The sequence below is a fragment of the Lathamus discolor genome, chromosome 3 (assembly GCF_037157495.1).
Source record: "Lathamus discolor isolate bLatDis1 chromosome 3, bLatDis1.hap1, whole genome shotgun sequence".
Lineage (NCBI taxonomy): Eukaryota > Metazoa > Chordata > Aves > Psittaciformes > Psittacidae > Lathamus > Lathamus discolor.
This window is the reverse complement of record NC_088886.1, coordinates 136,896,200-136,909,451: the sequence shown is the minus strand read 5'-3', so window position 1 is coordinate 136,909,451 and position 13,252 is coordinate 136,896,200. Positions and strand designations below refer to the sequence as shown.

Here is a 13,252-nt window from a genome sequence, read left to right as displayed (position 1 = left end):
GGCTTTCCTTAATTAGAAACTAGCTAACATTAGAATCAGCAAGTGAACAGTAGGCTTTACACACTGCTACTGCTTCCACCTACAGCCTTTATCTCAGTTCCTTCATACCCTATACTGTCTACCTACCCCACAGTATTCCCTTTGTCTTCTCCTACTCTATTTTCTGCCTGAAACAACTTTCCTCCTCTTACATGCCAGATACAATTCTCTTGCTTTCTTGCAATACTTTCTCACACCAGTTCCCTCCAACTCAGCTCTGTTGGGGGGCTTCCATTGCTATTATCCATGCTGCACAACGGGGACATTGCTTCAGTCATCACACACCTTGTCATTCAAGAAGACAAGCGTGGGCTTGAAGACTTTCTGTAAAGCATGCCTGATGGTGCAACTTGGTATCTCAGACCTTACAGTGAATAGCTGCTCCCTTTTAGCTGTTCATCAGCAGTGATAACTAATTCTTCAATCCCAAATAAAAGCCTGAAGGGGAATATGCTCACATTAAGGACAGAAATTAATTCAGAAGTTCCCATGCTCTGGTTTGGAATTGCCTGTCAGATAGATCAAGACCAGAAAAATAGCCTTTTTTCACATCAAAGGCAGCAGCATTCTGGGTAATCAAAGAGCAGCCTTAACAGGGATGAGTTAATTATGAAATACATCTCAAGACAGAGCCAGCAACTAGCATTTAGTCTGCCATATAGAGCACTCCAGAAGTACACACACCTGGAGCAACCAGGATGTGCCCTTTTACAGGTGCACGTACCATACAACCCAGGGCCTTCCAGCCTGCATGAGTCACCTACACCTACTGAAGAATTTCTCTGATCATCTCAACATCCTACAAGAAAAAATAAAAACTTGAAGCATTCTTCCTGTAATTTATTCCTGCTTGAGAGGATCTCCCTAAACACACAAATCTATCGTAAGCATGGAGCTCTTCAGCTACATCAGGGGTGCAGACATTCCAGGTCCTTCACAGAAACCTGACCAATCCAAGTGGGTTTTACTTTACTGCTTTGCTTTCGAAGCATATGCAGTATTTAATACTACAGAGGCAGTTTGTGTTTCTCAGGCACTGTACAAACACCAGCTAATTAGAAACAGCTAACAAGACTATCCCAAGATACTGAATCTCAGTGTGCAGCAAGGATTTGTGTTTTCTCCCCCCTAAAACAGGAAAAAAGATCAGGATTGAAAGATGCTGAAGAGCACACTCTCTGAACTGTGGAAGAGTATCTTCAAGCAAAAGACATTATATTTGAGACTTCAAACCACCAGGTCAGAAAGAGCCAGCTCAGCCAGCCCAAAGATGAATGGATAAAGTTCACTGGTAACTGGTAAGAAGGTATCACACATGCCACCAAATGCAATTTCTATTCACAACAGACTTCGACATTGTACATGCTTGTCTCCTGAACCAGCACTACACTGCAGCCATGCCTCTAGGGGCTCTATTCTAAACAAAACAAATGAAAAGAGATCGTTAATCCCTTAATTAGGGGCACCCACTTCACCTTCTACAGGAATAACTTCAAAAGCCTCAATGGGCCACATGTCACCCAAGGTGAAAATGTAATAAGTGAAAGTGACTCAGATTGTTGGTTCATTTCTCCGCACCTACACCCAACTGTGCAAAGGTACTGAAGGGAAGTACTCAGTGTTAATTGAGAACACCTTCACAAACCACTCATCACTGCCTGTTTCAAAAGTCATCCTCTCTCAGATTTCTGATGGGAGTTGCATTACACTAGCCAAGTCACTGATTCTAGGTCACAAGCACAGCTCCAGGAATACAAAATTAGGAGCATGATCCCTTGAATTTTCATAAACCTTCTTTTAAGCCACAACAGCTAGGGGATTAACTGTACTTTCCCAGCTCAGCTGCTTCAGTGCTTGCAGGATAAGAACAGAAGCACACACCCCATCCACAGAAGCAGCTTGTTAGGTGTCATCATCCATTCTGCTACTCTCTTCCTCTGACCTCCCACACAACAATTGCCTCATAGAACAGTCCTACAAAGCTACGTCCACTAGATTATGAGTCAAACCCCATAATACTTATCTATTTCTGGATACCAATAGCACAAACCAGATTATCTACAACCAAAGCAAAGGTCAGAGTTAAAAGCTTCTCCTCCTTCCCACTGATATTTCTAGGTAGCTCTCTTCAGAAGGAGCTGCACACGCTATTCTATGTGCATCCATCTCTTACAGTAAGTACAAAAACCAGAAAGATCCACCCCCCTTTACTCAAGAGCCTACCTGCTTTCAACTTACAAATATCTCAGAGAGAAACACTACTGCATAAACATTACTCCATTTCTCCAATCAGGTGAAGAGGGATTCAGGTAATGAAACAGGAAACAAAGACATTTGGATACCATGGTGATCATGGCCAGACAAGAAAGTAAATTAGCTACCATTATGATAATAACCTGGCTTTCCAAAAGAGGTAATTTGCATGTAGCAACTAAGAAGCAAAATAAAGATGCTTTAACAGAATTGCTGCTTGCTGTTCAACCCTGTAGCAATGGAACAAGGAGTTACAGTGACCAAACAGCCGCCCTCTCTGGAATTTTCACATTTGGCAGTCTCTGCAGATGTGAAATACCTGACCAGAGCTCCCTCCAAGTGTAATGAAGCCTCACTCTGCATTTCTTCTGGTAGCACAGCAGCTTGTGCACAATCTGAATGCACCGCCTGGAAGAGAGAGGGCAAAGAATTAATTCTACTGCATTTCCCAGCAATTCTACATTGAAGCTGAAAACGTCTGAAATCAGCAGCAGGGAAATAGACAAACTCAAAGCCTATCAGAGGAGCATGGGGCTCATGGTTTTGGGCAACTAAACAGAAGTGACACCCACAAGGAAGAACCAGACAAGATGAGAGAAAGAAGCTTATTAAGCCAGTTCAAGCTCAATGTGGTTGGACCAACTACAAATGCAAGTTTCTTGTTTATATTTAATGAATACTTTCCACTCATTGATGCCTCTACCTGAGGGACTCATAAGCCCCACAAAAGAAGTTACTTAACTTGCAGGCTCCATACGTATGAGGTCCTGCACTCAGATTTTGTAAAATCTGGACACGGTGGAGCTTCTCGGTTTCTTTAGTCCAAATGATGAGGCTAAAGGAAACGACAAACTGCAGGATTTTTAGTTTGGCCATGGTATCCAATTTAATTATATTAAAAAAACAAAAAAAAAAAGAGAGAGAGGGAAAGATTTCTGTCAAATTTTCCAGTCTCCTTAAACAAGTAAGTGAAGTATGAGCTTCGGAATGACCAAGCAATACACCCACATGCTCTGAAATCTCCCAATGTACAGCTACTATACTTGTGAAGACTCAAAATCCTGTAGGTCTCTAAAGCATCCAGTGTTCGTACAAACTCTCAAGTGCACATTCTTCACAAATAACATCAGAACTAAATATACAATATAATGAGTAACTTCTCTAGCAGAGGCTATCATTAAAGACAAGACAGAAAATATATACAAATTTGAATTTGTAGGACCAAACTATTTTTAGTTACTGACATTTCGAAAAAACAGAAGGAAGACTTTAAAAAGAAAAAATCCCTTTTTTGTCCAAATCCTTATTTCTCAAAACATTATCTCATTAATGTCAACATGTCAGTGAAGAGACACCACTGAAAGACACTACACAGACAAATACAGAGAAATTGAATTTTAAAATATTTACATGGAAGTTATTCAAAATTGGGGTGAAGAGTTCAAGATAAGCCTTTCAAAAGTCATAAGAAATAATATGCAGAAGGTACACCTCATTCTTTTCAGACCGTTAGATGATCCCAAAAATACCATGATGGGGTAAGGAAACTAACTTTAGACAAATGAAGGTAAACATTTATAATGTCTGAGCATCGCATTAAGTGCGGCATTTCAAATTGTATTCTCATAAATTCAACCAAGAAAAAGGAGCAAATCAGCTAGGATACAGACAGCTTCAGATCAGGAACAGCAATCGCGCTGGGGGAGACCTGCTATTTCTGATGTTACTGGTACCAGCCAGTGCCAGTACCTTTCCACTTTTGTATTTGTCTGGCTGCAAGACTAAAACTGGCCTCTACAAAAAAGCCCCACAACTACTTGTGGTACTTAACAGAGAGAATCAGGCAATGGCTAAAACCTTTATTTATAATTATAGTAGCCGTTAATGCAAAACACTCTGCAGACATAACACAGCATTGAAACCTCATGGTTGTATACAGTACCAAATGGCTTTCTGAGTGAAATCAAGGCATGGAAGTAAAGGTATGAGAAGGGGCATAACAGTCCTAGTACCCCTGGCTAAAGAGCCAGAGCAGCAGCTACCAGACCATAGACTCCCAGAGCACACTGCTTTAGTTATGAAACTGCTTTTATGGAATTATCCATCCCAGTGGGGTGTCTCTGTTTTTGGCTTTGTGCTGAGGATTCATAATGGACATAATGGACACAAAGCACCCTTGGTCAAAGCAACCTTAGATTTCTCTTTTAAATATTAATATGCCCTCCCTTAAGCAGCTTCATACTGTCACCTTTTAAATGTACTGCAGAGAAGTATGACACTATTTGTGCATTCAGAACACCCACTTTGCCTGCAATAACTGTGTCTGCTATGGGATGGTTTCAGCAGCAGTGTAGTGAAAGGACTGCACAAACATGCCAAAATGAATGGATACAGATGTCCACTGATGGTTGCTGCTGCTCATTATTTTTACTCTCATGGGGTTTCTAGATGTGACCTTACTTTTGAGCCCAAGCATTTTTCATCTTCCTTGTGAAATTCCAATGCGCTACACCCATCTATAGCTAATTCTGTAATTGTCATTAAAAAAACCTCAAACATTTCTCATGAACCCGTAATTGAATTGAACAACCCTTGCAAAGGCACTGCAGCTGCAAGGTTATTTGGGCAAAATCAGAACATACTGAAAAGCTACCTTAAGGGAAAACAGCCTATGTATCTTTATCTCTTCTACAGAATATAGTACTGGTTCAAGCCTTGGGGAAATTCAGTACTGTACAAACAGTCAGGGAAAAGCCAATGATCAGTCTAAATCCTATTTCTGCCCTCCAGGCTAAAGCAGAACAAAGCATTCTAGGGGCCTCATGGGACACATGGAGTACTTACGTATAGCCCTGTCCTCTTCTCTCCCTTTCCCCATTGCTAAATTTTACCCCTTGCTGCCTAGCAAGCTATTTCAGGCTTAAACCTCTCTCCCACTCTCCAGATTGCCTTCCAGGCCTCACATCAGTCAATACTTGGGGTTTTCAAAACTGCCTTTTCAGTTTCTAGACCAAGATTCATTTTCTGGGAAGTGGAGACTCTTGCAATGACTGTGCATTATGAAAGTTCTTTCAGACTGAAAACCTCTTTGTGTTTGATCAAGTAAATCAGGAAATCGGTCTGAAAGGTGGAAACACATTTTGCTTTCAATTTTCTGGCACACAGAGCATTTTAGAAGAAAAGTTGCTACAAGAGTTCATGCTCCCACCATCAGCCACAGAGTGTTGCTTCAGCCAAAAGATTGCTCTATGACTAGAATTCTACCCAAATTCAAACTTCAAATGAAATCACAATGAGTCACCCCACAGACACTTACACATAGAGATCCATAGGAAATTCTTTCATCATGTGTGTTACGATGAATTCCACCATCAAATCTGACAGGAAAGAAAATGATAAGGTAAGCACTGAGCTAGCTACAGTTAACTTCTAGTAGACAACAGGGAAGTCAAACTACCCCATCTATGTACCTCTACCAGACAACAGTTCCGCTTAGATGAAAGAAATGTCACTTGTTTGTTTTGAAGAGCATTAGACATCCTTTAGAATTAAAAAAAAAACCCAACCACTGGAAACTGAGGGTACATAATGTAACTCGCTTTCAGGCACTGCTTCCCCATAAGCTTTCCCCCACTATTAGTCAAAGAATACACCATCAATTCTGATGCTTAGAATTGCTCCTATATTTCAAGCCATGCCACAAATGGAAAATTCCATTGAGAAGCACATTTTAGAAAACTGTCTTTACCAGAAATAACGCACAACTTACAGGTTTACTCAAAGAGAAGGCATTGTAGAGAACACCTATTTTTTCCCTAAAATAAACTCTGAAGCAAGTAAACCTAGTCTGACCTCAACATGGGCTAAATGTCTGCTTAAAGCTCACTCAAGAGAAAAAACTAAAAAAAATAAGGGAGAATGTCTGCCACGTCTTAGAACTCCCAGTGTGAGGCTAAGAGACAAGGAATAGAGAAACACAATTAAAGGGATAAGTTACTATGGTTCATCTAATAACTGCTAACTGAACATGAATGTGTTCTCTGCCCAACACAGCTTCAATGTCACATGTTTAACCTGTGCTAGTGGCAGCAACTGGGAGATGTCACCTCCTAGGGCACTAATAGCCCAGCAATATGACTCAATAGTGACTAAAAGTAGCGTAAGGAAAGAGCACATGAAGTATAGAAAGATTCTTCATGCAGTTGTTGTGTCCTGGCTTCAACAAGCACCTGTTTGAAAATGCTGGAGTCTGAGACTGCTTCCAAATCATCAGGCTTAAGGGTCATCAGGGATCCAGGCTCCATCCATTTCTGCACCCATTTATGCTTCGGGCCTCCACAGCAGTGAGTATCCCAATTTAATCATATGCTGCATGAAAACCTTTCCATTGTGCCTCCATCTCCACAGGCAAAACCAGCCCTAGCTATGAACATTCCTATCAGACTTCTGCTCAGAAAAGACCACATGCCCAGAAAACACATTCACAAATGTGTCCTTTCCAGGGATTTACCCTCATCATATCATCTACAAAGTACTTGTGACTAACTGTTGCCATGATCACCTAAAACACTGAATATATTAGTCAACATCCTGGGCTGCATCAAAAGGAGAATGACCAGCAGGTCAAAGGAGGTGATCCTGCCCCTCTACTCTGCTCTCATGAGACCTCACTTGGAGTATTGTGTGCAGTTCTGGGGTCCTCAACACAAAAAGGACATGGAACTGTTGGAACAAGTCCAGAGGAGGGCCACGAGGATGATCAGGGGACTGGAGCACCTCCCATATGAAGACAGACTGAGAAAGTTAGGGCTGTTCAGCCTGAAGAAGAGAAGGCTGCGTGGAGACCTCATAACAGCCTTCCAGTATCTGAAGGGGGCATATAAGGATGCTGGGGAGGGACTCTTCATTAGGGAGTGTAGTGACAGGACAAGGGGTAATAGGCTAAAACTTACATAGGGGAAGTTTAGATTGGATATAAGGAGGAAGTTCTTTACTGTAAGGGTGGTGAGGCACTGGAATGGGTTGCGCTAGGAATCTGCGAATGCTCCACTCCTGGCAGTGTTCAAGGCCAGGTTGGACAGAGCCTTGGGTGACATGGTTTAGTTTGAGGTGTTCCTGCCCATGGCAGGGGAGCTGGAACTAGATGATCTTAAGGTCCTTTCCAACCCTAAATGTTCTACAATTCTATGATTCTAACAGCCCTCCATATTGTTACTAATTCAGGTAAAAGGGGTCAAGAAGCTTATGCAAAACTTACTGTAAATATATATAGGATTTCTTGCTACAGAGCAGTAATAGATTTAATTTCTCTGTGAGGAGCCACATATAAAGAGGGACAGTCCACTGCTGGAAGTATCTCTAGTATGGAGCTGCCGTTCTTTTAAGTCAATCCACCTCTCCCCTTGATCCACAAATCTCGTATTTCCATTGCAGAATAAAAGGTGCTTCAGGAAGCGCAAACACATGCTCTAACAATACTCACCAAGCACTGCACATACCAGCGGGCGACAGGGCAGGTTTTTATCTGCTGCTTTCTTTCTATGTCTCATTGGCTTCAAACACACAAAGGAGAAGAATTCAGTAGAAGCCTGAAGTGACATTCTGTGTATTACTGTATCTTTTGTGCACATAGTACCATCAGCACAGGCTTCCCTTTGCCTTTTTTTGCCAAATGCTTTTTCATCTATATTAATCCTACAAGCCATGGCTGGAGCAAAATTGTGCCATGTTTTTCAGCATGCTGACTACTGGGTTTTTGTTTCTCCAGCTGCATAACTGAAGGGCACTGTTATATCATGGGGAGGGGTGGGAGTGGTGGAAGAAGAAACACCACCACACACAAAAAAATGTCAGCACACAGAAATTCCTCCCCCTTGGTTAACACAGTGATTTACTCCTGACCCAGAAGTCTGATCTGCATTTTTATCAGCATGTGTAGTACTAAATGGCTTTGGTCTTTATTGTAACAGGCCAGAAAGGCTAACTGAAGGGCAAGTTTGTAGTTAAGTGGAAATAACTAGCATCCGTGCAGTATGCTCACTATAAAGCAAGATGCTTCTTTCTGTCCTGAACAAGGGATACTTTCAAGTGCTGCTGCACTGTCAGATGAGCTGGAACTTGCCAGTATCACAAAGACATCAAGTTAGGATAACCATTGAAATTACTCGTAACTACAGAGCTTCATGAGACAGGTAAAGATACTTCCTCCACAGACACCCATAAGAAAAAGCTCTGGGGAAAAAAAAAATCTTAATCCTTGAAGGTGAATCACCCCACCCAGGATGAAGCATAAGCCAAATCTGAGCACTCGGTGTAGCTCCAGCTGGCAATTATCATATCACATAAGGGCTAATGCTTGCTGAAGATTCAGGCAGAACATTCTCTCTGACACAGATCTCCTTAGAGACCCCATACACAGCTCCTCCCTAGCCACACAGGCCCCTGAATTCACCGACAGGGAAACCAGCTCTTTGTTCTTTGAAGTCATGAAACATTCTGAGAGTAACTTCAAAAATCATTCCCCAACTACTGCATTTCTCACCAGTATTTTCACATGCTTTAGCAATCTAGGTTAGAAATCTCTGACATAGTTTTCAACATACAGGGACTAAAATCCTCTGTGTTCTCACCACAAAGAGAAAATAGACCATCTGGAGGAAAAAACTCACCATCCTGTGTAGGTTTACTCGAAAATTCATGTTGTCATCATGGAGAAAAGCATTAGCATACTGATCCTATTGAAAAATAGCAAGAAAAGGGAGGAGATATGAATAGCCAACCAAGTGCCCAACACCTCCCACTTGCCTCTCAAGTCACATGTGTTTCAGTGCAAGACTCCCAACATAGAGCTATAAGGTTACTAAGCCAGCTGTCACCTCCTCTAGTCCTCACCCATGTCTCCAATCACACAAAAGTGAAACCCTCCTGATCCTAATTCCACTCTAACTGAAGTCTGCACTACTGCTTGTTTTGCTAACAATTTATTTTCTGCTCTCCTCCTTTGCTCATACAAACTCTGGACTGCACACACCACAGTGGCAAGAGTTTAACAAGTGCTGTATAATTCATGAGTTGGATTTCCATGCAGGTTCCTATGACTGCATGGATGAAGGTTTATACTGGCTTTTTGATGGACCCATCATGCCAGAAGTTCCTGCACTACTAGCAGGTAGGTTTATCATCTGCACTACCCCCCAGGCAAAGCTCATTCCAGGACCAGCTCTAAATCAAAGTAATTCCTCCAGATAACGCACAGCCAGGTTTGGTAATAAATATACCCTCCCTTTACTAGCAGAACCAAAACATGTTCTTGCTCTGCAGAAACAGAATCTTATATTACCTATATGTCCACCTGAAGAACTCAAGTACCAAAACAATTTAATTATAAATATTTGAAATGCAGATGATTAACTTCCAGGCTGCACCCTGGAGAAACATTACTTCAAAATCTTTACCTTGGCTATCAGCATTGCTGCTTTTTATTCTTTGTTAAGAATGAAAGTTCTGTACTTGCAAGCAAAATGCAAATGCCACACAAACTCAATCAGCATTCAGGGCATCAATCATTCCATTAGTACACACTTCCCATGAGACAGGGCCACATTCAGACAGGACTACTGAAGTAGCTCTGCAATATTGCTTTCTCACCCTATTACCAGATTTGCTACTTGTCTTGCTTGTAGGGACCTACAGTCATAGAGCTTTCTTTCAGACTCATATCCTTCTTAAACAGATGGAATATGGCATTGCCCATGCTTAGCATGAAGAGCACAGAGCTGAAAGCCATTAGCACATTGCTCATCTAAAAGCCACACCACAGCATCATTCAACAGCTGAAAGAGAAAAGGCTTAGGTTCACTCTTTTCTCTCTTCATCTCTGGGAGTTCAGTAACCCAAATAAAATTCACTTGAAAGTTGGCTCATGTTAACAGTAATGCATCAGGTTTATCAGCCAAATGTTAAGTGCCTGAGGTCCTCACTACCCAGTACCACTGCAGATCTTCAGCTCCTGCTCAACAGGAGCAGGGGATGTGCATGCAGATAGAGCCCTCTTACCATCTGCTGAATGCTTTCAATCAAGAAACCTACCTCTGCTATGCACGTCAGGATAATCAGACACAGCTTGCCACTGTGTAGCCGGTGCTCATCTGCAAAGAAGAAAACACAAGTCCTCCATGAGCCACACAAGCTTAGCAATGCTGTAGAGCGACACTGCAGCAAGAGAAAAGCCCAGCCTTGGAGATTTTTTATACTCGTGCTTCCTCCATGATAGCTAGTAGTGCAACTACTCTCATTAAGCACTCACCCTCTAACCTGACCACTAAATCCCACCAATTTGTCACCAGTCTGTGCAAAGTTTCTGATTTGAACCCCAACAGCACTTTAACTATCAAGCGGGGCTTTCTGTCTCATTCAGCTTTACTTCCACAGATACCCTAAATACTGGAGTTAGTCCCTGTCTTTCTGTCACAGCAGGGACGTACTTTTCCCTCTCTTAGCCAAGACACAGAAAGAAAAAAATCACCATTGCTATAGGTTATGAAACAAGCAGCAAAAGTCCTGGTAGAGGCACAGCATGGTATAGCAGAACAACTCCTAACATGCTCAAAGTCCTGAGCTTTAACCCCAGTACTGAGACACCTCCTTTCCCATGTGCAAAACCTTGACAGAAGGAAGTCTGCAAAGACTTAGCATTTTAAGCCAAAGGAGTTCCACCCTGATCGTTTCTTCATAACTTGTTATTCATCTTACAGCTTCAAGCAACTTTTGCCCTGAATGACAACTGGAGGGCTGAAAGGCTCACAAACAGAGACGGACTAAGGCAGAAGAATGCCATTTTTGCCTGGATTATTTAAAACTCTTCCTTCTTGATTTTAACCTTGAAATATCAAAAAGATACCTACTGTCAGAGTAACTTGGGATGGAAGAAACCTCTGGTGCAACCTGTGCTCAAAGCAGCAACAGCTAGTATCAGGTTGTTCAACGCACTGTCCAATCAAACTCATTTAAAAATCTTTGTTCTAAAAAACAAACAAGTCGCACCACACACACCTCAAAACACAAAAAGGAGGTAGCAACCACAACAACATACAACCAAATTCTGAGGAAGCTTAAAACTGCACATTCCTGAGACCTCCAACAGCTTCACTAAAGGGTAAGACTACCAAACATGCCATCCCAGACACGTGCCTTAGAGTCAAACTGGGAGGAGACAGAAATCAGAAACAGCTAGACCACTCTCCCATAAATCAAAAGACATCATCAGCCAAACTCCTTGCCTCTTTGCAGGTCACTTTCATAGACACTTTGCTAGTTAAGAGTATGTACAGTAATCTACAAAAATAGATGGAATGAGCTGTTCTGTCTAGTTTGATGCCTCTTTGGTTTTCTTTTCTATGCTGCTGAGGGACAGATGTTTACTAACAAGATGTGCCCTGAAGTGTACTGATTTCATCTTGCTGCACTAAGTAAGATGAAGAGGGATTTTGGAATGGGAGAATTAAAAGTCTCTTCTACATTTCCTTACCTCAGCTAAAATGTTTAACTGAAAAGTTTTGTACTCCAGCAAAGCAGGAGTAATGGCCTCAAAGAACTCTGATACACTGGAGTCTTGTTATTTTCCTTTTGTAAGGCCTCCCTGTATATTTTTGTACCACTTCTCTCTCTGGGGATCATACTGTAAAGGCTTCTGTTTCACAACAGGTACTCTGCCTTTAGCCAATGTGTTATGATCGTGCCATTTTTAGCAGTTATGGGGCAGCTGTGCAGGCAGTTACTCACACAGACACTTCATACTTTCACAGCATCTTTCATTAAAGGAACAAAGCATATGACTTCCTATGGGGAGGTATATCAATATGAACCCTGTTTTACAGATGGGAATAAATGATGCAGAGTTTTTGCTTCTCCCAAAGCAGCTGCCTCTGACTGACACAAGAGAGAAAACAAGAGGAGGATCTGGCAAACACTATCTATTAAATTATGCTGAGACAGGACCAGAACTGTCTAGTCCTGGATATGGAACAAACCAGTCTCCCCTCTAAGCGTTCCCACCTGTATCAAGACACATGGAGTAAACTAGAGTTATTCATCCTTCTTCTCTTGTTACTATATTGGTGTGACACAGAGTCACAGAATCATGTAGGTGCGAAGTGACCCTTAAGATCATGGAGTCCAACCGTTAACCTAACGGTGCCAAGTCCACCACTAAACCATGTCCCTAAGTGCCATGTCTATACATCTTTAAAATACCTCCAGGGATGGTAACTCAACCACTTCCCTGGGCAGCCTATTTCATGTTTGGTCTTGCACAAGAATTAAAAGAGGTTTGGCAGGACCCCATTTATCATCAAAATACAAAGACAGGAATATACCCATTTGAGACCCAAACCCACTGGGTTGGAAGGCACACTTTTTCTGAATGCTCAGTCCATGAAGCTCACTGTCTCATTACTACCATGGCAGGAAGGAGATTAAGTACATCAGCCACATGAATTTCAGATGTTTTACAAACTAGAACCAAAGCAAAGAAAGAAACATCAATTCCTGTCTCACACGAGAATAAACTCGTCTCTCACTGGCTTGTTTAGTAAAGAACTTCCTCTATTAAATTTCACTCCATCTGAAACTAATCCCGTTTGGCAGTTCCTGAGGCCCAATGGAGACCCTCCATATTACAGTGACTAATAAGTGCAGAAGTTAAACTGAAAAACATTGTTTCACTAGAGACTTGGATCAGCAAGAGAGACCCTGGGAAAAGCAAATGAGAACAATTAGGGTTCTGGTAAGCCCTCCTCATGTGTGCAATCTATAAAAAATGACTGAGCAAAGACTGATGTGCTTTAGCTTAAAGACAAAAGCAAGAGGAAACATGAAAGCAGACTTCAAATACATGAGGGCTGACACAAAGGAGAAAGAAATAAACCATTCTCGATACCTATCTTGGAGAAGATAACTAGTA

General features: G+C 41.8%; 1 protein-coding gene across 3 annotated transcripts in view; it reads right to left on the bottom strand.

Moving 5' to 3' along the window:
- ARMH3 (armadillo like helical domain containing 3) overlaps positions 1–13,252 on the bottom strand; it is a 134,937-nt gene that overhangs the window by 88,749 nt on the left and 32,936 nt on the right. For all 3 annotated transcript variants that reach the window (XM_065672088.1, XM_065672087.1, XM_065672086.1), the window contains 5 exons: positions 10,381–10,439; positions 8,961–9,026; positions 7,775–7,844; positions 5,609–5,669; positions 2,612–2,700 (listed from right to left, as the gene is read on the bottom strand). In XM_065672088.1, the coding sequence (XP_065528160.1) occupies positions 2,612–2,700; positions 5,609–5,669; positions 7,775–7,844; positions 8,961–9,026; positions 10,381–10,439 (345 nt within the window). The remainder of the gene's footprint in view (positions 1–2,611; positions 2,701–5,608; positions 5,670–7,774; positions 7,845–8,960; positions 9,027–10,380; positions 10,440–13,252) is intronic.